General features: G+C 37.7%; 1 protein-coding gene and 1 non-coding gene across 5 annotated transcripts in view; one reads left to right on the plus strand and one right to left on the minus strand.

The window, feature by feature from the left end:
• The window catches only part of CSDE1 (cold shock domain containing E1), a 36913-nt gene extending 14388 nt beyond the window's left edge, over positions 1-22525 (minus strand). Inside the window, exons 1-8 of one of the 4 annotated variants that reach the window (XM_067727348.1) lie at positions 22366-22525; positions 15244-15661; positions 7067-7213; positions 5109-5307; positions 3988-4097; positions 3494-3586; positions 2775-2872; positions 237-318 (exon numbers count right to left, since the gene is read on the minus strand). In XM_067727348.1, coding sequence (XP_067583449.1) covers positions 237-318; positions 2775-2872; positions 3494-3586; positions 3988-4097; positions 5109-5307; positions 7067-7204 — 720 coding nt within the window. In that variant the 5' untranslated portion in view covers positions 7205-7213; positions 15244-15661; positions 22366-22525. The remainder of the gene's footprint in view (positions 1-236; positions 319-2774; positions 2873-3493; positions 3587-3987; positions 4098-5108; positions 5308-7066; positions 7214-15243; positions 15662-22365) is intronic. The other 3 variants (XM_067727350.1, XM_067727349.1, XM_067727351.1) reach the window with 3 other exon arrangements.
• Positions 12848-12933, plus strand: LOC137220333 (small nucleolar RNA SNORD35). Its single transcript, XR_010941635.1, has one exon. It is a non-coding gene; the product is annotated as a small nucleolar RNA SNORD35 (small nucleolar RNA).
• Positions 22526-23047: the final 522 nt, after the last annotated feature.

Below are 23047 nucleotides of genomic sequence, written 5' to 3' on the forward strand. Positions count from 1 at the left end.
TATACTCCAGTGGAAACAATATTACTTGATAAAGTCTAATATTAATATCAATTAAATGGCCCATTTTAAAGAACATAATTAGTAACCAAGGAATTTTAAAAGATTACTTCTGACATTAACAATTAAATATTTTTAAAGGAAATATAAAGAGGAAAAACAAAAGGCTCGGGTTTGAAAGACTTATTTAAAGCGGTCAAAGAAAAAACTAAAGTTTCTCAAATCTGATCGACACTTACCTTCATGGCACAAACTACTCCCTGACAGCGAGCTTGTTTCTTTTTCAACAGCATAATATTACGAGCACTTACAGCACCAGTACTAGAACAAAAGAATCGGGTGGGGACGGTGGGGACCAAAGAGGGGTGAAAAATGCATTGGCTTGGTTAGACATGATGAGTTTAGAGAAACAAACTAGTTTTCTGAGGCCTCAGGAATTCTGTATCATTAATATAAGGTTTTATAATACATAATCCTTTTCATATGGCTTCACGTGCAAAGGACTTCTGCGCAAACTCCCCAGCCTTTTAAATTGGGCACACATATATGGCATTGTTTCTCTCAGACTGCTGAAATAAGGCCACAAATTGGTTGCAACCAGATGGGGAATGCTAAAGTTTTAGAAAGGCCATTACGTGAACAAACACTAAGTAGGTATTACGTACTGCAAACAAAGATACAGGGGATAAAGAGATAAATAAGAGATAGTTTGCAATGAATACTGAATTTACTAGCTATCCCATCAATTATTTCTGATTAAACAGTCATAAAAGAAACATGAGTAAATGCAGTGATTATAGGAGATATCTGCTATGCTTTAGAAAAGTTCAGGACTTCCCTGGTGGCGTAGTGGTTAAGAATCCGCCTGCCAATGCAGGGGACAGGGGTTCGAGCCCTGGTCCGGGAAGATCCCACATGCCATGGAGCAACTAAGCCCATGTGCTGCAACTACTGAAGCCCGCGAGCCTAGAGCCTGTGCTCTGCAGCGAGAAGCCACCACAATGAGAAGCCCGCCACTGCAACGAAGACCCAACACAGCCATAAATAAATAAATAAATTTAATTTAAAAAAAAAGAGTGATGTTCACCTCCATTGAAAACAGACATCACATGTTGCTGCAGCAACAATGTAAATCAGATTTCGTTTTAAAGATGGCACACACAGTGTAAGATGCAACAGTATTTGTTGGTGTTGTTTATAAGATCTGCAGACCAACTAATTACTTCCCTTAATTCTTCATGGACAAATTGTCACCCAATTGTGCTTTTTTTATTTCAAAAATTTAACAGACTAACAAAGACACTGGAAAAATCCTATTTGCTCTTGCAACTTACTACAATGAAAAGGCTTTATTTAGAGCCAGATTGGGATTCAAACGTCAATTTAAAAGCTGTATGACTTTAGGCAAGTTACTTTATGAGAACATACCTCATTTTACAGATGAAGAAACTTACCAGATGAGGCTGTTCTGAGAATTAACAACTGTACATAAAATATTTAGTACAAGTTCTTAGCACATTCAAGAACTTATTAAGATTAAATAAAGCCCTTTCACTGGTTCCCCATCCACCTCTAACTCAAGCCCTATTCCCAAGTTTCCTAACTTGACATTAAATTGAGGCCTCAGACTAGCACTACTAATATCAATCTACAACTCAATCCAATTCCTTCTAGTCTTACAAGAGGTAAGGTTCAAGGCTAATAATTCTGCACACTCTTGGGACTTTTCTTTCTGTACTGCCATTCAAAGTCCATTCCCAGCACTTTCTCCTGTTTTTAACTTCCTTCTGTACTTGTATCTGTTTCTCCCACTCCAAAATAAAAATAATCATCCCTGGGCTTTCTTAACTACACTTTCCTTAACTGCTTATGCCAATGAATTCAACAGCTCTATCTCCATAACTAGCTTGTTCAGATCTATATACGCAACTACATATTTAATATCTTCCCCCAAAGACACCTCAAATTCAAAATGCCAAAATAAGCACAATTCTTCTCCCATCCTTAATATTTTCTGCTGTACCTCCTTAGTCCAGTTAATGATCATCATCTGCCCAGTAGCCCAAGCCAAAAAAAAATGGCATTTGGGACTCCCTTTCCCTTAGTTCTAATACACAACCCTATCTAAAAAGTTATAAAATTTGGTGATTTTATCTTCTCAACGTGACTTGACTTTTATACCCAAACGCCCCTGGCCTGTCTATACTACACCCTCATCTTTCATATTAATTTTCATAACTCTGCCTCTAGTCTATAGCATCCCTACTCTCCAAAAGTCTACCGTTTCCACCACTTCCAACAATAGAAACCAATCACACTTCCCCATTTAAAATCCTTCAAAGACACCTGTGACGAATGAATAAAGTTCAAACTTCATCTTTCCATGATCCAGTCAATTAAATCAACTCCAACTTTTGGCCTCTTCCCCCATGGTACTTCCTCTATCCAGAATGTTTTTCTCATCTCCCTAGTGACTTCCTCGTCTTAAAGCGCACCTCAAGCACTGCTGCTATGGCAAAACCTTCACTGATCTCTAGAATAGTTCCTTGAAAGTTCTGACCATGTTTTAATTATCCTCCTATCTCTGACACCCTGCATAGTGCCTGTCATAGAATTGACGCTCAAATGCTTAGCTGATGAATAAAAATTTAAAAGATCATGAAAATTATCCAGATTTACAAGTTAGGTTTTCGACTTGCTTCAAATTTCTTATTGTAAAAGGAAAACAAAAACAAAAACAAAAAAACAAACCACTTAGGTGGGAAAAAAGAACTTACTGTTTATTGTTATCAATTACAAAGTTTATTTTATCTCCAGTTTCCAGCTGAACATTCCCTTCAACATCTTCAGGGGTGTAAGTCAGATAAAACACTTCCTGTGAATTAATAAGGTATTATTACTATACTGGCAGGATGCATGTTCAGTGTATACTGTGATTTACTTTGTTAAATACTTCTTAAACTGGCATTTAAAGCCAAATTTCTTAAAATTAAATGCCTTTTGACAAGCACATAGTTTATTCACATAAACACACTTCCCCTCCAAGGTGCTGATGACTTCTGCGAGTCCACAGCTGAGCAGCAATCCAACTTCAAAAAGCTTACACACGTGGAAGCATTTGCCCAGAGGCTGTAGTTACATTTCAAAAAAAACAATTTTTATATAAGGCATTCCAAACAAAAAAGCTGAGTTAGTGCTTAAAAGGAACCAGAAAAAAGATCCCCTCCCACAACCCCCAAAAAAAGCGAGTAAAAGAAGCATTTTACCTTAATGTTCTAACTAAGGTCACACTTGGGCAAGCTAAGACACTCGGAAGTCCTATGGATTTTTTTCTTTTTAGATTTTTTGATAATGCTGCACTCGAAGCCTCTTCAAAACCAAATTTTAAACTGATTTTTATCAACTGCAGCTTACGTTTTCTATTTTGAATTTTAAAGTACGCTTATAGATCACATGGTGGATCAGGCAAAGGTTTAAGAAAAATACACAAGTTTACCCCATTACGTTCGTAGCATACACTCCCTGTTGGACTCTGACCCGGGGCAGCTGGAGATTTACTCTCTAAGTTGTGAGGAACAGCGCACACAACCTACCAGTCAAAAAAAAAAAAATTTCCATTGCTAATCATTTCAGGAGCAGCACTGTGCAATATAAACTGAATTTTAATATCCTCTATACTATACAAAGGGATACATTTTGATATGATCCACAAGAGGATGTCATGCTGCCAAGTTTCAAACTTACAGTACATAAGCTGACTGTAAGTATAGACTTAGGGTTATATGTAAAAACCCAAATTGAGTCTTGACCAAATTTTTATTTCAGGTCAAGAAATGCCAGTGCTTCTGATATAATTTTAAAATAGTAACTTTTATATACTATAGCTCTCTTGCGTGCAAACTGAGGAGATGGGGAGAATCTTCCTTTTCTAATGTGAAAGATATGCAAATGCAGGGCCCTAAGAAAACATAAAGCATCTAAGTCACTAACTTGTCCATTAATTCGTTCTTCAGGGAGGATTTCTTGTTTTATCTTCACCAGTTTAACAGCAATGGGCTTCCCAGTCCGCCGGTCAGATGATACTTCAAATTCAACATCATCTAAAACAAAGAGAGTGTTGTGTTTGGTGGACTAATTTTGGCCAAATGGTATCTCACTTTCAAGCTAAACTTAATGAGGCATTTGAGTTTCCTTAGACTGGTGATTCTTAAAGTGTGGTCCCTGCATCAGCAGCAGCATCACCTGGAGTGTAGCAGAAATGCAAATTCCCAGGCCCTACTCCAGACCCACTCCAAAACAAATTCTGGGCATCATGTACAGTAATCTGCATTTTAACAAGCCTTGTAGGTAACTCTGATACACACTAATGTTTCAGAACCACTGCTTTAGACTAAGCTAGCCATATCTTAGTTTTCATGGCACCTACACATACTACAGCTGATGCAATGTAATGATGAGATTTGGCAAGCTTCCCCCCTCACGCCCAAAATCCCTCTATACCCTGAGTTTCTTCATCTGTAAAATGAGGATTAACCAAAATAACACTCTTGTACAGTTTAGAGTATTTGGTATGCCAAATATTCATGTAACTATTGTTCTTTTTTCTCAAAGATATTTTAAAAAAACACACACTGAGACCTTGTAACTTCAGTCCTTTAATAAGCCACACATTTTCACATGTGAAAGTAATTTCTATGTTGTCAGCCAAAATGAATTTCCACATAGTCCAAGTGGTGACATGGTAAGAGTTATTTCTTTCAGGTACTACTCAAACTAGTACCTGGCAAAATAATTAAAACTAACATTATAAAGTTTAATATTTTCACTGGCATAAAATCCAATATATAGCCAAACAGTCATTATTGGGGGAATAACAATTAAATATACCAAGTGTCTATTTAAAAAATATTCAAAGATATCTTTAATCAATTACTCTTTCATCCCTCAAAAAGACTATCACCACAACAAAAATCAGGATTCTGCTAATTTATATAAACAAACTTCAGTAATTGGTACAATTAAAAGGCCAAAAGCATAACACTGTCATGAGTAAGTTGATATGCAAGATAAATTTGTGATTAGTTTTATAAAAAGGAGAACCAACAGATTACCTCCTACTTTTAAGTCCTGCAGGTTGCCATTATACTGTGAACAGTGGAAGAAAAGTCTAGCTTGACGTTCTGAACACTGAATAAATCCATAAGAGGTTAGCAGTTTTTCAATAACCCCAGTTTCACGCAGTGCTGCTGAAGTACCATTGGGGTACCCATTATGCCCATTGTTGTGGAGAAGATTTGGATCAAAGCTCATCTGTTTTAAAAAGAGAAAGAACTCAATACATATAGATCTGTATATTACCTCCATAGCTTACTATAAGTCTGATTAACAAATCACTGAATTTTCGTATAACTGATTCACTTTGTTATAAAGCAGAAACTAACACACCATTGTAAAGCAATTATACCCCAATAAAGATGTTAAAAAAAAAACAAATCACTGAATTTTTAACATAAAAAGGCAAATAAAGGTAAAACAACAAATAAAGGGAAGATTATGTGTTTTTATTACTGAAATGTTAATTTAGCTAATAAAACATTTCAGAGGAAGTAATTCAAATTATTTTGGGGGACTGCCCCAATTCATGGTAGAATTTTCACTTACCAAACAAATAGAATTTCTGGAGTTTAAATATTAAGATAAAGTAACTATATAAGGAAAAGCTGCCTTTACATTAACTTTAAATTACTAAAACAACAGTATCAGAACAAAGGTAACTACTATTCAAGAGATGGAAACCCAAGCTACCAGGACATTTCATTAAATTTATTAATACTTATTTTGAAATGTAAATAGAAACCTTGATGCTATTTGGTAAGCCGTGCATCTTGAAGGCAATTATTTAAGTTAGTAGAGATTAAAACAATAAAAGAAACTTTCCATGCAATACTTATTTCAAACTAGAAAATACATGCATGCTCAGGTTCTTTAATGGAAGACGACTCAAAATAATGAGTTAGAAAGCAAGAGTTTTCTAAGAACTCCAAGACAACAAAAGCTCTTCAATCCTAAAAATCTTCAATCACTTCACAGGTACAATTAAAGAAATCTTTTCACCTGTTTTCAGACAGTGAAATCTCTAAATACTGTCATTTGTTTCTATGGTCAGATAAAGCAAAATAAAACATTTTTTAGTAAACAGAAGGGCTATTTATTTAAATGCAATGCACTGGGACCTATTTAATCATCAGATACTGTCTATCACATTGGATATTTCATTTTATTTAAGTGAAGCATGAAATAGGACAAAATCCCTAGGAAAGGTTAGGTCTATAATTGATTTACTATAGCAACATATCCACATCTTTATACCTAGTTTTGGACCCTTTCATTGAAAATTTGACCTATAAACATTTTCATTTAAGTTTGATGTTGGGCAAGTAAAAAAATTTTTCATCAGGAAAAAAAGATGACTGAAATTCTAAAAAGATAAACCCAAGTTTTAAGTAAACACTGGGTGGGATAGCCAAATCATGCAAATCAAAGCCATCACATCTGTAGGTGGTTAAGTTCTAATTCATTCATGCTAGACACTCTTTTGTGTCGGATGTGTACTAACTCATTTAATTTTTACAAAAGCCCATGAGGAATATTGTCCCAATTTTACCAATGACGAAACAGACATTGAGATTAAATGACTTGCCAAAGTCAAATGACAGAGGAGTTGAACCAAGAAGGTCTACCTCTACAATACTGACTCGAAACTAGGGCTTCTCAAACTGAAGTTACCCAGTGATCTGGTTAAAATACAAAATCTGATTCAGCGGCAGGGCTTTGAGATTCTCCACTTCTAACAAGCTCCCAAGGTGATACCAATACTTCTGATTCTTGGACACACTTTGAGTAGCAAGGCCTAAACTACTAAACTTACCTTTCAAGATTCAAGGTGAAGGAAATACTTAGGCAAGTTAGAAAGTGAGTTTGCAGGGTATTTCAATCAAACTGAGTGGCCCTTCTGAGTCATGCTCTTAACACAAAGAAAAAAGCTGGGATGACTGCTTCCCTGACTTACAGATCTCTGATACGTGGGGGTCCTCTTTTGTTTTTTAGTCCCAGATGAGGTAGAAGATGAAGATAAAGGTAAAGAAAGTGAAGGAGGGGCTGTAGGAGGGGGATGAGGATCTGATGACACAGTAAAAACGTTCTCCATCTCAAACAGCTGTGATAACATAGCACAATGTTTACAACTATGATCAATAACAATTTAACACACATTTGACAGTCAACCTGTATATCTTTACATTTATCACTAAGTTACTTTAGCAAAATATAATTCATTTAATCAGATTTCTAGCAACAAAATAAATTATAGCATTAACACTAAACGGTCAAACTGAAATGTATTTTTTAAAGCACTTACTTAACCCCTAATCCATAACATTTACAATTTTAAAAATGCCATAAGGACTCTGGTGGTTGCTACAGCAAGACAACTGAGACCAACTTCTTCTCAATGTCCCACAACTTTACACAGAATCCAATATTCTCAATCACTTGTCTCCCTCAAGTAGGGTACACACAGGATAATCTAATGGGGTGTAGGAAGAAAATATCTGAATTAGAATATATATATTTGGCCAGAGATAAAAACTAGCTTTTACAAATGGTTATTATGTATTTATAGAAGAGGCCTTGCTGAGTTGATATGTCAGGTCGTATCACATGTCATACATTACTTAAGTACTCTGAGGAAAGAGTGGAGAACCTCACAAGAGATTGACAATGAAGCCCTCGTTCATTTACTTTCAGCATATTAAAGTTTACATCTCTCCAATTAAGTGTACATATTTAGCGATCTAGTTTAACTAAACTGTCCTCACAAATAGACAAACTGTTGAAAAAGATTCCCACAGAAGAATCTTAGAAGATAATGCTAATAAAGCAAGCAAAGGCAGAGAATTGGGAGCCAGCACTTCTAATCCTAGTATTAGTTCTTGTACCTCCACATTATGAAATAAATGACCATCTAATGAGATCTGACAAGTCTGACAAAACATTAAGATCAAGACTATGATACAGACTTATACCAGTATCAATAAAACATAAAATGCATACTGTCCCTCAGATATTAATTCATGATAGTATAAAGTTTTTAAATTAAACACTTATAAACTAAGCATCCAGATATATATATTTCTAGTGGGGTTGAAAAGTTTCTACACTGTTAACAGGTACACTATTTTCACAATATTGCTTATTTCACCTTTGTCCTATTTGTACCACTGCTTCACAATGCAAATGGAGCAGTATAATCACACGATTTATAAATATATACACGTACATATTGACATACATGCTCTTCTTGTTAAACAGTATGATCAAATTAATTTGAAGACCACTATTCCACCATCACTGACTTAGACCATGACTTTCAAGCTGTGCTTTTTTCATGTTTAGACTAGTTCTTACCGCCATACAAGTAAGAACACAATGATACGATCCGTAATACATAGGCCAGGAAACTGCAAAAACCACATTCTCAAGTCTCCAGTCCTAGTAGTCCTAGCTGAAGGTAAGAGGTAAGACTCACGTTTTTCTCACCCTAAGGGAAAATGAACCAGAATGAGAAGGGATTAGAGCTATCATTTCTTTCTAAGACTAAACTATTCCCCAACAAGCGTACTGGAATTTAGGCTATATTGCTCATCTCATCTCACCTTTAGATGTGCACATCAAAACAGAATTGAACCAGAACCTCTCCTTTCTCCTAGCACCTTTCCTGACTTAAGTATTTTTCTCTAGCCTTTATCTAATTTGAGGGCTACTTTTTAAAAAGGGAAACCCATATATCACTCAAGCAACTTTAGATAAGAATTCCTAATAGTTCAGCTAAATAGTTCAGCTAAATTTTTTTAAGAATTTAAAAATTCTTCCTAAAAGAATTCCTAATAGTTCAGCTAAATTTTTTTAAAACCAGCACCATCAAAACTTTAAAGAAGCACCATTAAACAAAAGTGATGTTCCTTAAAAAACAAAACAAACAAAACCACTAAACAATTACGTAAAAAGAGAAATCCAATGGAAAAAGTAGACAGCTCAACAACAGATGCTTGTTTATAAAAAATTAACTAAAGACAACATCAAAAAAGGGGGGTGGTGGTGGATCAGTATGTAAATGTTACTTGGCTTTTTTTTAAATAGGGGGAAAATCAATTTAGTTGCTCATCTCACAGTATACAAAAAATATATTCTAGATGAACTGTGTTAAATGCCTTAACAAATATTAAATAAAAATGTACGCATTTATAAAGTTTTTGGAAGGGGGGACTTTCTAGGTTTAAAGTCAATAGAAAAAGACGCCAAGGGAAAGGATCAATATTTGATTACATAAAAAGTAAAAGCTTTTATACTCAAACCTAAAGAGAACAAACGCAAATGTAAATATATGAGTGTATCATTAAAGAATTTAAGCAAATCAGTAAGAATTAAACTACCAGAATATAAGCTCTATGAGAGCAGGGGCTTTTTGTTCAAAGATAAATCCCTAGTGTTAGACAGTGCTTGGCACATAGTAAGCACTCATTTGCTGAATTATGGAAAGACATTAAGACAAATAAGTCTTAAAAGATCATTCATTAAACACAAAACATATGAACTTCAATTCTAGCAAGCAAAAATTTAGATAAAACAAATTATTCATTTATCAGATTATCGAAGATAGATTTAAAAAATTGAGAAAGTAGGTTAAGAACAACATGCTAATATATTTTCATGGTGGCAAACTGGTGCAATCTTTCTGAAACACAGTTTAACCACATGTACCAAAATGTGGAGGTGCTTTCCTTAATAATTCCACTGCAGGAAACTTATCATGGGGAAATGTGAAATGTGGACAAGGCTTTATGCACAAATGTGTTCATTAAAATGCTTTAATAACAAATTCCCGGAAACGATCTAAAGTTTCATAGTCATTTATATAATGACAAAAATATTTCTATAATATAATTTCAACTGTATTTTAAAAAGGAAAGACCAGGAAAGTCTACTTCAATACTCCCAGACAATGTAACACTTAGATGGTGTTCTAAGTGCACAGAGCTAAAATTGATAAATGGGAACAGAACTCAGTACTCACTCCATGGCTCACATTCTTAACCACTGCTTTATACGCTAAACCAGAACTCGAATGCCTACAATGCATCAGCACTGTTCTAGGTTCTACATGTATAGTAGTGAACACAGCAGACGAATACCCCCAACACCAAGTTTAGACTTTCTACTCTTTTCTATGTATTTGTTTTTAAATCAGAAAGTCATTAACGGGACTTCCCTGGTGGCGCAGTGCTTAAGAATCTGCCTGCCAGTGCAAGGGTCATGGGTTCGATCTCTAGTCCGAGAAGATTCCCACATGCCACGGAGCAACTAAGCCCGCGAGCCGCAACTACCGAGCCCTCGGGCCTAGAGCCCATGCTCCGCAATGAGAAGCCATCACATCGAGAAGCCATCACATCGAGAAGCCCGCGCACTGCAACAAAGAGGAGCCCCTGCTTGCCGCTCGCTGTAACTAGAGAAAGCTCACACGCAGCAATGAAGACCCAAACATGGCCCAAAAAATTTTTTAAAAATTATTAACAATGATTTTTTTTTTTAAAAGGAGAAATGGAAAAGAATCACAGGTCAAATTTAAACTTCACTTCTAATTCAAGAAATCAACTAAAGTTCCCTAAAGAACACAGAACTAGAATCAAAAGACTGGCTTTTAGTCTTGCTTCTCATACTTTTTAAAACTTCTCTGGGATTGTTTCTGCAGATGTAAAATGATGGCCTAAGTGATTTCCAAATTCCCTTGGGAGGTGGGAAAAAAAATCAAAATTCTGTGCTCTGTAATTTCTTCTTGCAACATCTCTGAGCTGTTCCCCCCCCCCCCCCCGCCCTTTTTTCCTAACCTAGTCTGCTTGGCTCCCACTGAAAAGGAATTAGTTTAGAAAAGGCAACCTATTTCACTGTATGACAGTTTCAGAAAATGACTGTTTTCTTAATCTAAACATACTTCCCCTTAACTTCCTTTGCTCCTTTCAGTTTTCGGAATGCAACTGTTTTTCAGACTAACTGCTGTCTTCTGGATATGTTTCAAGTTATTATTCACTGACGTACATTTCACTACTATTCTTACTGTACCCTGACCAATATATAGAAAGCACTGAGTGATTATGTTTCTTGATTCTGTAAAGTTTGAGTAACTTTAAAAACAACAACAAAAAAAACTCTATTACTCCTTAATAAATTAGTAAAATCATATTTTCTCCTTTTAGTACTTGTATAACTGATCATTTGTTACTAAAGAAAAAACTAATCTAATGCTTTTAAATTTCTTAGTTAACCTGGAATTCCAATCTAGAGGGATAATTTTAAATCATTAGCCTTTGTAATCTGTCTTTTAAGCATTCTATGTCCTTCCTTAATACCCACCTCACAGGGTTGTGGGGACGGTTAGGGTTACTTCATACAAAAAGCCTGGAATGGTGCTTAGTACAGAGCACACACATAACTACTTACCACTAAATCTTTTTTAAAAGTAAAGCAAGAATAGAATCTGGCAGCACACATATGGAGACCTCTCTGAAAATCAGTCCATTAGTCAAAGCCTTTTAATGCTTATAATCCAATATATATTCCATACTGACCACTATGTTATCAAGAGATACTCTCTGTCAAATCTCCTTATTGAAAGATCTTATTTTTTATTTGTTTGCTCCTGGATTTTTGCTAGGGATGGATAGCAGGCTCCAAAGTTCGCACACCTGACTTTGAAAATCAACCAAGACATTTACAGTTCCTGATCATAGGTCTCCACACCCCTAGCCAAGTTACCCTGTTATCTTCTCATTCACCTGAGGCTTTAGTTTTCTTTTAATGTTCCTAGCTTTGCTTTCCTTCTTGTCACCTTAAACTGTCTTTGATCAAAATACTCATCAAAACAATCCATGTCTATCTTTACGTGACAAACTTCTTATAAGCCTTATTCATTGATATTTTTTAAGGCCAATCCCACTCCTCAATATTTTTATTCATTCCTAATTATGTACTACTTTTACTGTTTTTTACAAAGGTTCTTTTAAAACCTGTGGTTCTCAGATGTAGAGAACAAACTTATAGTTACCAAGGAGGGAAGGGGCAGGGTGGGATGAATTGGAAGACTGGGACTGACATATATACACTACTATGTATAAAATAGATAACTAATGAGTACCTACCTACTGTATGGCACAGGGAACTCTACTCAATGCTCTGTGGTGACATAAATGGAAAGGAAATCTAAAAAAGGGTGGATATATGTATATGTGCGACTGATTCACTTTGCTGTACAGCAAGAAACATAACATTGTAAAGCAACTATGCTCCAATAAAAATTAAAGTAAAAAAATAAATAAAAACAAAATCTGCGGTTCTACTGCATTACCAAATCTGTTTCCTTAGCTGCACTCATTTTAAATGGAATAATTCACAACTGTACAATCAGAACACGTTTTACTGTCAATAACCCAATTGTTATTTATGTTTGTAAATATGTGAATTAATCTATATAATTTTTTTTTTTTCTTTGCAGTACGCGGGCTTCTCACTCTTGTGGCCTCTCCCGTTCCAGAGCACAGCCTCCGGACGTGCAGGCTCAGCGGCCATGGCTCACGGGCCCAGCCGCTCCGCGGCATGTGGGATCTTCCTGGACTGGGGCACGAACCCGTGTCCCCCGCATCGGCAGGCGGACTCTCAACCACTGCGCCACCAGGGAAGCCCTTATATAACTCAACTTTTGACAGCTATGCATGCATTTACGCATTAAAAATGTTCACGTAGCAGATGATGGCTTTCTCTCACAATGGTCTGCGATGCCACTGTGGACAGTGCCAATAATGCCAATGGCTCAGCTGATGCCAGAAGGAGCAGGGAGCGGCTTTTGAGCTTAGGCTTGCTGAGAAGTTCAATGACTAAACTGGGATCCTCTAGGACAGGTTGTCAATAGCCCTCCCCTAGTCACCCTGTCTTGTTTCCTTACAGCTTTGCTTCCCCCCACCTCCACCACCCCGGCACCCCGGGGCGGGATGTTCCTGTAGTAAACTAGCACTCAGAATACAAAGATCAGGCTAAACAAAAAGCACTTCTACTTTAAATCCATCTTTACAATTCATGTCAATGCAATGAAAGCTGTAGCATCTAATCTTTTACCCTTCTGAATAGTAACGATAGAGCTGTACAATTTCAATGCCCATTATTTTATCTAACCCAGCACAAGTGGTACCAGTCTAAAATTATTTTTTAAAAAATCAGATGAGAAGGTAGGAAGAAACAAACAAAAAAAGCAAATAATACAATAACCTTGGGCTTCCCTGGTGACACAGTGGTTGAGAATCTGCCTGCTAATGCAGGGGACATGGGTTCGAGCCCTGGTCTGGGAGGATCCCACATGCCGCGGAGCAACTAGGCCCGTGAACCACAACTACTGAGCCTGCGCGTCTGGAGCCTGTGCTCCGCAACAAGAGAGGTCGCGACAGTGAGAGGCCCGCACACTGTGATGAAGAGTGGCCCCTGCTTGCCACAACTAGAGAAAGCCCTCGCACAGAAACGAAGACCCAACACAGCAAAAATAAATTAATTAATTAAAAACAAAAGTACCAATGCCACTGTGGATGTGAGGATTAAATTAGTCAATGCTTAAAAAACAAAACAAAACCAAAAAAACCCTTAATACTGAGTAATTATATGTCTGTTCATGGATAATTTAAACAAATTGGTGTTAATGGTAGTTTTAAATTAAGGAATAATTCTGGTCCACAGTAAGGTCATTACCACAGCCAGGTCCTTAACCTTTAAATAAACTGGAGATAAAGGCCCACTACTTCTTGAAATGGTGATGAAGCTTTTATAAGACAACCACCTAGGAGTGGTCTGTTTCCATTCTCCTCATTTGATCAATGAAGCGTTTTACAAAAGGATTACCACCCAGTTCTTGAAATTCTCTTCCTTGGCATTCCTACCTGGACTACCTATTTCTTTCAACATTCTCTTCTTTGGCACTTCTTCCTTTATTACCTATAAAGTGAAGACTCCTTTCTGAATTCCAAGTCTTTATTTCTGCTGATTTTAGAAACTCTAGAAACTAAAGATTAAAAAGGAACAATTGCCCTTCACAATCTTACCTCCCCCAAACAACCACTGTTTAACATTCCATACTAGAATATTTTCTCAACTTCAGATTACTAATAAAATAGATTTCCACAAATTCCTACCTGAACTTCCCCATTCCTATGAACAAAGATTTCTAACTTGGACAACTGGATAGACTAAATCAATTCCCTCCAGCCCCAACTTCCCATTCAACTAGTCACCAGTCCCATTACTTCTACCATTAAAACACCTAGTGTCTACCTCTTTCTCTGCCTTTACCCTAGCTTTTATCTTCCTTCCACTCTGTCCATTGCTCCTAACAGGTCTTCCCATCCTCAGCCTATTCCTTAAAAGTAGCACCATTTGTCTTTCAAAGATACATTTATGAATATGTAACTTTAAAACCTGAAGCAATAAACTATCTCAGGTTTGAAATACAAAATCCATTAAGCCCTTGCTTATAAACAGCTGACAACTTTCCTGAAAAATAAAGGCAAGTAGAGTGGGCCCTGTAGAACCTGCCTCCAGCAAGCCTCCCTTTCCAGTTATTCTCTCTGACCCACAAAACTGTATTCTCTACTCCTTTCATAACAGACTACTCAACATATACCACGTGCTTTCAGATCTCCCCAAATCTGCTCATTCCGTTACCTCTACACCTCTACCAAAAACTCTTCTCCCTCTTAACAAAGTACAACTCACCTTCAAATGTCCCTTCTCTGTAGGCTTTCTTTACCCAAGGTTACCTCAAAGACTACAAAGGGCACTCCTAACTGAAACCCTAACTTCTTAATAGTACAGAGGGAGTTTTTCTTTCTAAGAGACCAATAAATCAAGAGACCTGCATGTATTAATAAATATAATCTGGGGTGGAAAATCCCAGATTTGGGCATAAATATTGTCATCTAACAAAAGACAACAAGTTAAAATAATCTAGTGTTGATATTTTCAGACTAATAGTTGATAATATAAACTGTTTTCAGAATACCTTTAGAAGCAAACAGATTAAGATTTTAAATTTAACCAAATCATTAGGAAATCTAGAATTATAAACTGATTCTTGCCAATAGGAAACGATAAACCTACCTCGCAGTGATAATCAAATATTGCACTTTCAGTAGTATTTGCTGATTCTTCTTTTTCAGCACACGTTTCAAAGGATGAAAGTTGCTAGTGTTAAAAAAAAAAAAAGAAAAGAAAAGAGAGAGAGAGCGCGCGTGCGAGAGAAAATGACCTATCAAGCTAATAAAGAATACAACTGCTGCTGCACCAGGCAATCTCACAGTACAGCACTGAAGAAAACAAAGACTACTAGCAGCGTTGGGAAGTGCTCTTTCAAAGCTGTTGAGTAGGCACAAACTTCTTGTTTCAGATCAAGTGTTGTGTCTTCAACTTAAGTGTACTCTTCTTTGGTCTTGTTGGTTGTTTCGAGGTTTGTTCCTTGCCTGATCTGAACTTGAAGCAGCAGTTTCAGGTGGTAAAGTCTGTTCTGTTACACTTCATACTAGAGATAAGAATGAAGACATTAAGTATAACTTACATAAAAGAATCAGGGACAGAGGGTAGCTAGAGGGACAAACTCATTTCATTAACTTAGAATCAAGCAAGGCAGAAAACTTGGAAGCACACACACTCAATGTCATTTAAGCAATCTCCCAAGTGCTAATGGATACCTCCTTTGGTACTGTACACTCAAAACCTGAAATTATTCAGTCCTTATTGACACTCCCCCACAAATAAATTCGAAGTTACATAACATAATATTCTATTTAGTATGTGTTTTGTAACTACCTAGCACTGTGTTAGGTACTGTGGAAAACATAAAAGAATTTCCTGCCATCAGGGACTTTACACCCTTGTTGAGAAGAGTTATTTATACATGGAGGGAAAACTAGAATATAGGACAAAATGTCCAAAATTAATTTGCTCAACTAATATCTGGGTATCTACTACATCACATACTATTCTAGAAATACTATTTATTGTTTATGCATCACCATCTGTACATCAAAGCAACATGGTCAGAGAAGGCTTTTAGTTAAGAGGTAGAATATTTCAGCTTAATTTGGAGAAATGGGCAGATTTTTGAGAAAAAGAAAACAGCTGAGTATTCTAGGCATAAAATACCACATAAATCAAACCAGAGTATACAACTAAATCCTAAGTCCCTTGAGAGCAGAGACCATGTATAGGATTTTCTATGCCTGACATCAAGGGAGCTTTATTGCATGAGACTGTCACAGCAAGTGTGGCTTGTTTCAGAGGAATCAATAGGCTAGCCTGGCTAGAACAGAGGGCTGGGTTAAAGTGAAATGAGATATATGGTGTGACAGATGCAGTAGAGCCAGATTATGAAGTGTTTCAACTTGATATAACAGGAAACAGAGAGCCTTAGTTCTTGATGAAAGGGTATGAAATCCTGAAATCCTATGAAGGATCACTTAGTGAAGGAAACAGACATCTCATTAGAGCTGTTGCCATAAACAGATGAGGAATGTCTATAGAAGAGAAACAATTAAGATGAGAAGGGGAAGAGAAGTGTAATATATGCATAAATAAAATCACAGAATTGTGCTTTGTATTAGCTGTAAAAAATTATTATTTTGCAGTGCCTCAAATGTTAGCTAAGATGGTGCTGTTAACTAAAATGACATATGGGGAAAAGAAAAGGTGGATTTGGTTTTAGATATGCTGAGAGGTGGATAGTATATTTTAAGATGAGAAATAATGACTATAAGGTGAGAGGTCAGACCTGGTGAAACAGAGTAGGAGAGCTCAATATTAATCACACTGATACTTACCAGTAAAATGTCACAAACAAATTATTTAATCTCCCTGAGTTTCAGTTTCTCCTATGCAAAATGAAAACTCAGTAACAGCTGATCTGTGGCTATTGGGTATACCTAACATTCCATGACTTTATACAGTAACTTCAAATATCAAATGTTACATTTGTCAAATCTTTCAATTTTATTTGCATCATTCTATTACCCAGACTAGATACTTCTTAGAGCAATGATTCTCAAATCACTTGGGAAGCTTTAAGACATACACATGCCCAGTCCCCACTCAAAGAGTAACTGAACTGGCCTGACACAGGGCCACTTCTGTAATGATCTTTGATTCCTCCCTCTCCACCTACACACCCAATGTTGCAAGTCTTATCAATATTTCAAGATACCTTGTGTATTCATCTTTTGCCCTAAATGACATCATATTTTAGTCCAGGGGTCTGACACATCTGCTAACTTCCAGTGTCAACCCTTTCCATATTCTGCCACATAACACTACCAGACTGATTTATCTAAAATTCCAATTTCATCTCATTCATCTCATCTCCTTGTCCAAAATCCTCAGCGATTTTTCCAGCACTGTAAATGGGAAGTTCTTAAGCCTGGCTGCAAATCCAACCCACCTGGGACTTGGGGGGGAGGGGAAATCAAAGCCTGGATCCCACCTTGAGATTCTAATTTAACTGGGGTTAGGTCCTAGGCATTGGTGTATTTTCTTTCCCACCCTGCCCCCAAGATGTTTCTGACTGCAGCCAGCGTTTAACCACCACCATTCAAGGTGTGTCTCTTCTACCTTTACATCTTTACCTTCTTCTGCTCTCCAGTTCTTCTAGATAGGTACATTTTCCTCCCTAATTCTTAAACGCAACTCTTGGGAGATTCCTGAATTCTAGTCTTTGTGTATACAGGTCTTTCCACAAAGAATACATTTTATCATCTTCAATGTGACAAAAAAAGCCTTTCTCGACCATTCCAGCACAGATTTATTACAGTAACTCCCACTGCTGGCATCATGCTTTTTGGTACCAAATCATTTCTGCACTTTACTTACATGTTTATGTACCTTGTTCCTTCAATTATATTTCAGATTTCTGAGAGACAAATTCAAGTTTATTTCTTTATCACAACCCCTGATAGCACTTAACCAGGTACTGCTAAACTTACCACAGCACAAACTAATACAGCAAAAAGAGTTAATCTATAACAGCAAAAGACACAATTCAAGTTGGTACACAGTTCCACCAACTTTAAAAAATTTTGTTTGGTGAACTGTATAAAGTCTTAATTATCCAATCAAGAAATAACCTCTTCTTTTAAAAGATACCCATTGGACATTTTAATAAATTTGTTATCCACTCATGCTAAGATTATTAACATTCACGGGTGGTACTGACCAATTCTTTCGCTTTAATCCTCTGAACCAAAGTGTACCCACTACAACCTCCCCCCCCCCCGCCCCCAAAGCTAGACGCTTCTTAAGTCACATGAAATACAGAGTACTAATAAAACTAAGGAACAATTTAAATGTGGATCTGAGAGTCTCCCTGATTACTAAGTAATCAACTCCTTTTCCCTTTGCTCTGTATGGGAACACTACCACCATTAGTTAATTATCAATTATGTCATGCTGTTTTAGAAGTTAATTTTCCTTTACTTGATCTGATAATCCGAACAGTCATGCCCTATTTTACCTGCCTTAAAACTATCATCACCTGTTTTGTTATTTACTGTCTCCTCCACTTAGCTGCTTTACCGCAAAGGCTTAGCTGAAGCCGGGCACAGAGCAGGCACTAAACTAATACACGTTGAACTAATACATTTATATGACATTAATCCATCTAAAATGTTACCACATAACCCAGTTTATCATTTTGACAAATTATACTCAAATTCTGTACAGCATTCACTTGGGAAGAATGTTAAAGAAATGCTAAACCAGTCTATAAAAGTCCCTCCACCTAACCTACTTCTTCAGAGTACTTTCTTTGAGAATAAGAGCAAAGACCCAAATAGGCAGCACGGAACTGAAAAGGTTCTCTACTGTTGATTTATATGACTAACACTCATTCTTGCCTTAACTCCCCAGTTGGTATTTCTTGATGAATTAACCCAAGACAAGTTTAAGTATATCACATTTTTCTCTAACCTGCATAACCGAAGTGCCTAACAGCTTTTAATTCAGTTTTACTTTGGGATCTAAGGAAAATGATAAAAGTTCAGATAATTAACCACCTTAAAACAATTTAAGTCATCAACACGTTGAGCGGAAATAAAAGAAAATCAAATTGCTGCAACCATCTTTTTCTATGTTTCCTTTAGTAATAACAATTGTGCTGTTACTAGATATTTAAAATTATACACCCACCCATCACTTAACTTCTTTTACATATACTAATACTTTGAAATAGGACAAATGCCAGTGTGGAAAGAAGCTGAAGAAATGCTCCAGACACAAAAATCAAAGAATAGTGTAGACCAGCACCAACCAACAGAAATACTGTGCAAGCCACATATGTAATTTAAAATTTTCTAGTAATCATATTAACTTGAAAGAAAGGTGAAACTAATTTTAATTAAGTATCTTACTTAACCAAATCCAAATGTCATCAGTTCCCACAGGTAACTGACATGTTTTTAACATCCCTGGAAATCCAATGTTTAGCAGAAATGCAAACAACTAACTGGTTATATATTGGCTGCAGCTGCAAACCAATGGATAGCCTACAGGTTCAACGCGAATAAACTCCGGATCAATTATTTTCAACTACACATTAATATTATACCTCAGCATAAAAGGACAAATGCTCAAAAAATAATCTTCCAATACACAATATTCAGTTTAATACCCCTAATAAAAAATGTAGCACAACAGAAACATCTCTAAGAATTCCTCTGGCTTGACAGTATATTTGAACTGGAAAAAAGTTTTGAATTATTTTTTTTAACTAGGTACTCACACATGCAAGCAGAAAACATTCTAATACCAAGACAAAGGAATTTTTAAAAATCTTGATTTGGCAGAAAGCATTTAACAGCAAGAAATGATGGGATTCAAGAAAACAAGTCACCCCCACCACAGCAATTTCACCACTGAAGACATTCCAGCTATTAAATCTTAAAAAATACAGTTGTAATTCTTCTAGCTGTAATTCTTTATCATGAAAAATCCTACAAGTTACAGCTCTCCATAAGACAGTCTGGGTCAAAAATCTCAAAGTAGTCCCCCTTTGATTTTTGAAAAGACTAAACTAAGAAGGCAAACCAACGCCTCGTATTTATTTAACAAGATCTCAAGATTTTATTTTGTAATGCAGTCCTCAAATTCAACTCCTTAAAAATCTGCGCACACAGCATTTCCATGTTTAAACTACTTTGTCAAAAGTATGGGCCTCACAACAATGTGAATGAACTTAATGCTACTGAACTGTACACTTAAAAAAAAAGGTTAAAACGGTAAATTCCGTTATGTATATTTTACCACAATTTAAAAGAAAAATTTTTTTTAAATGTTGTAATGGCCCTGCATTGTGTGTCTTTAGATGGAGGGAAGGGAAAACAGGAGTAGGATAAAGCAGAACTACATGTCAGCTTCCACATTCTCATTTTTTATTTGCAGGAATTTACCAGAATTTTCAACCATACTCTAAAGGTCATACTTGTTAAGTCAGAACTTATTTACAAAAAAAGAAAACCTATCTTCTGTGCCTCAAATGCTTTACTTTTCAACTCAGCTGCTATAAATACTCATCTCGATGGTAAACATCCAGAGCAGCTGCAAAATCACTCAAACCACTACCATCTCTTTTATTTCGGGCCTATGGCTAAAAGGAAAAAAAAAAAAAAACAAGGTTGAAAATTTATCAAGATTTTATGACTCAGGCATATGCCTATTCAAGTATATAACCCCCCTCCTTACCCAAACCAAGAATACCCAATATTGGTTACTACCAAAAGGGCACAAAGGTATTATACTGCCCCTCAACGTAGTATTTAAAATGCTTCCTTCTATAGACTCGAAAATTACTCAGCGTTTTGATACAGAACAACTTATATTAGCGGGCTATAATTTGGTACCTACATTTTATAGATTGGTAGCTCTGGTCAAGAGCTGCCATTTCATACCATCCTGATAAAAAGCTAAGTCTCCCACAGTAAGGATTTAAAGATTTAACTACCACAGTGCCTTTGGGCGTCCTCCCTCCTCCACCCTGTCTACCAACTGTTTAAGAGGACCACATTCTTGCGCTCATTTTAGGTGCAAAACAAGGAAATTACCTCAAACAACGTTCAGCTTTTGTATTTGCGGATTGAAGGCTGTTTTTAGAGAGGGTTCCCTGCCTCACTTGTCAGGCAAGAGAGGAGCTACTGGGTGTTTCTAAAGGAAAACCTTAAAGCAAAAAGAACCGTAGCACTAAGAGTTCCTACTTATGATACAGCGGATGGTAAGAACCTCTAAAGTGTCTACGACCAGGGCTCTGAAAAACTAATTCTACACAGAATGACGAAGCCATGCCTTTCATTGCACAATATGGGCCGGGCTCTTACACCATAAGAACCAGAGGGGGAGTAAGGAGAACTCCACTGAGTTCTCACCGAGTTCGCCCTAACACCAGGATTAGAAGGGTGAGAGCCATGTGCCTAAGTTTAGGGGCTGGTTCTCTTCCTCAAGAAGCCGAAGGGGAGGACTAGACGGGAAGGTTGGGTGTTGAGACCCAAGATAAACAGCTCTAGGTGAATGGAAGTAAGGATGACAATTCGGCCGCACTACCGTGCCAGATGTGCCGAGGAAAGGTGGTGTCTCTGAGCAGTTAGATGGAGCGGCGTCTCAGTCCATACACAAAGGAAGCGCCATTGCCGCACTGCGCGCTGGTACTCGTAGTCAGATCCAAGCAGGTGATGGCCAAGATACCACAGGGTTCGGAGTCAGGATAGGCCCCTCTCCTATGCCTCCAGCTCTTCCAGTCTCACACAAAGGACCGCGCCACCACTCCCTCGCCCCGCCCGCCGGGACTTGTAGTTCTCGTTCCCCCCACCAAGCCGCAGAGGAAGAAGCAGCCAGACTACAACTCCCAGCAGCCTCCGCGCCCGAGCCCCGCACCCCTGCCTCCATCTTGGCTGCGGTCGGAGCCTCCATTTTCGCTCCCTCCCCCCACTTTAGTCACCACCACCACCACAACGCGCGACCGCCTGGCCTAGACTCTTCGCTTCTGCTCTGCAGCCTGATGTGAGGCCTAGACAGTTGAACGGGAGCCGGGTGGAAAAGCCCGGGGCAGGGACTCAGGGTGAGATCGTCTCTACCCGGAGCTCTAGGAGTGCCCACCCTGCCTCAGAAGTCTCTCCCGTTTGTCTTGGTTCTCTCATCCGCCCTTAACGTGGCTTTTTGCTACCCCTAGTTGGACCCTGAGGTCGTACTCACCCCAACAGCTCAGCGCCCCCTCTCCAGCGCCGCCATAAGCAGCACGGCCCGGTACGTAGGACTAAATCTCGCTTCTCTCGCGAGAGTTGCGGGCTTCGAGCGCGTGCACAGGAAGGGGGGAGCGTACCCTTAGTACGCCTGCGCACGAGGGCTGAGTGACGCCGGCCAGTTCGCTGCGCTTAACCACAACCGAAGTGGTGTCTACGTTCCCTTAGTTCCCCTCCTCCGTGAGCTGCAGGAAGCAATCTCTGTGTTTGCTGACTCCGCTGGGACGCACGGGGCGGGGTGGCGGGTGACTTTCGGCGTCTCTGATCTTTGCAAACCTGAATGTTTTAGGCCCCGAGACCAGGGTAAACCTTGAAGACGAACAATTAGGAGGGCATATCAGGAATGTAATATAAAGGATTTCTCTTTTCTCAGCGATAATCCGGAAGTTCCTCAAACCCCAGTTCTTCTTTATTCACCGTGCAAGCCTTCTTTCTCTTGTCCGCTACCTTAGACTGGACTTTTATTTAATATAGAGTTAGGCTTTAAGCAAGGTAATTTGAATGCCATACGTGAGAACTTTGTTTCCCACAAACTATGTTGCTTGCAACAGACAGACAAGAGTGAGCAAGGTAGCATAATCATTAAAAAACAAACTCCTTCAACTGACCTTTTTAGTTAACAGAAGATCTACATA

The sequence above is a fragment of the Pseudorca crassidens genome, chromosome 2 (genome assembly GCF_039906515.1).
Source record: "Pseudorca crassidens isolate mPseCra1 chromosome 2, mPseCra1.hap1, whole genome shotgun sequence".
Taxonomy (NCBI): Eukaryota; Metazoa; Chordata; class Mammalia; order Artiodactyla; family Delphinidae; genus Pseudorca; species Pseudorca crassidens.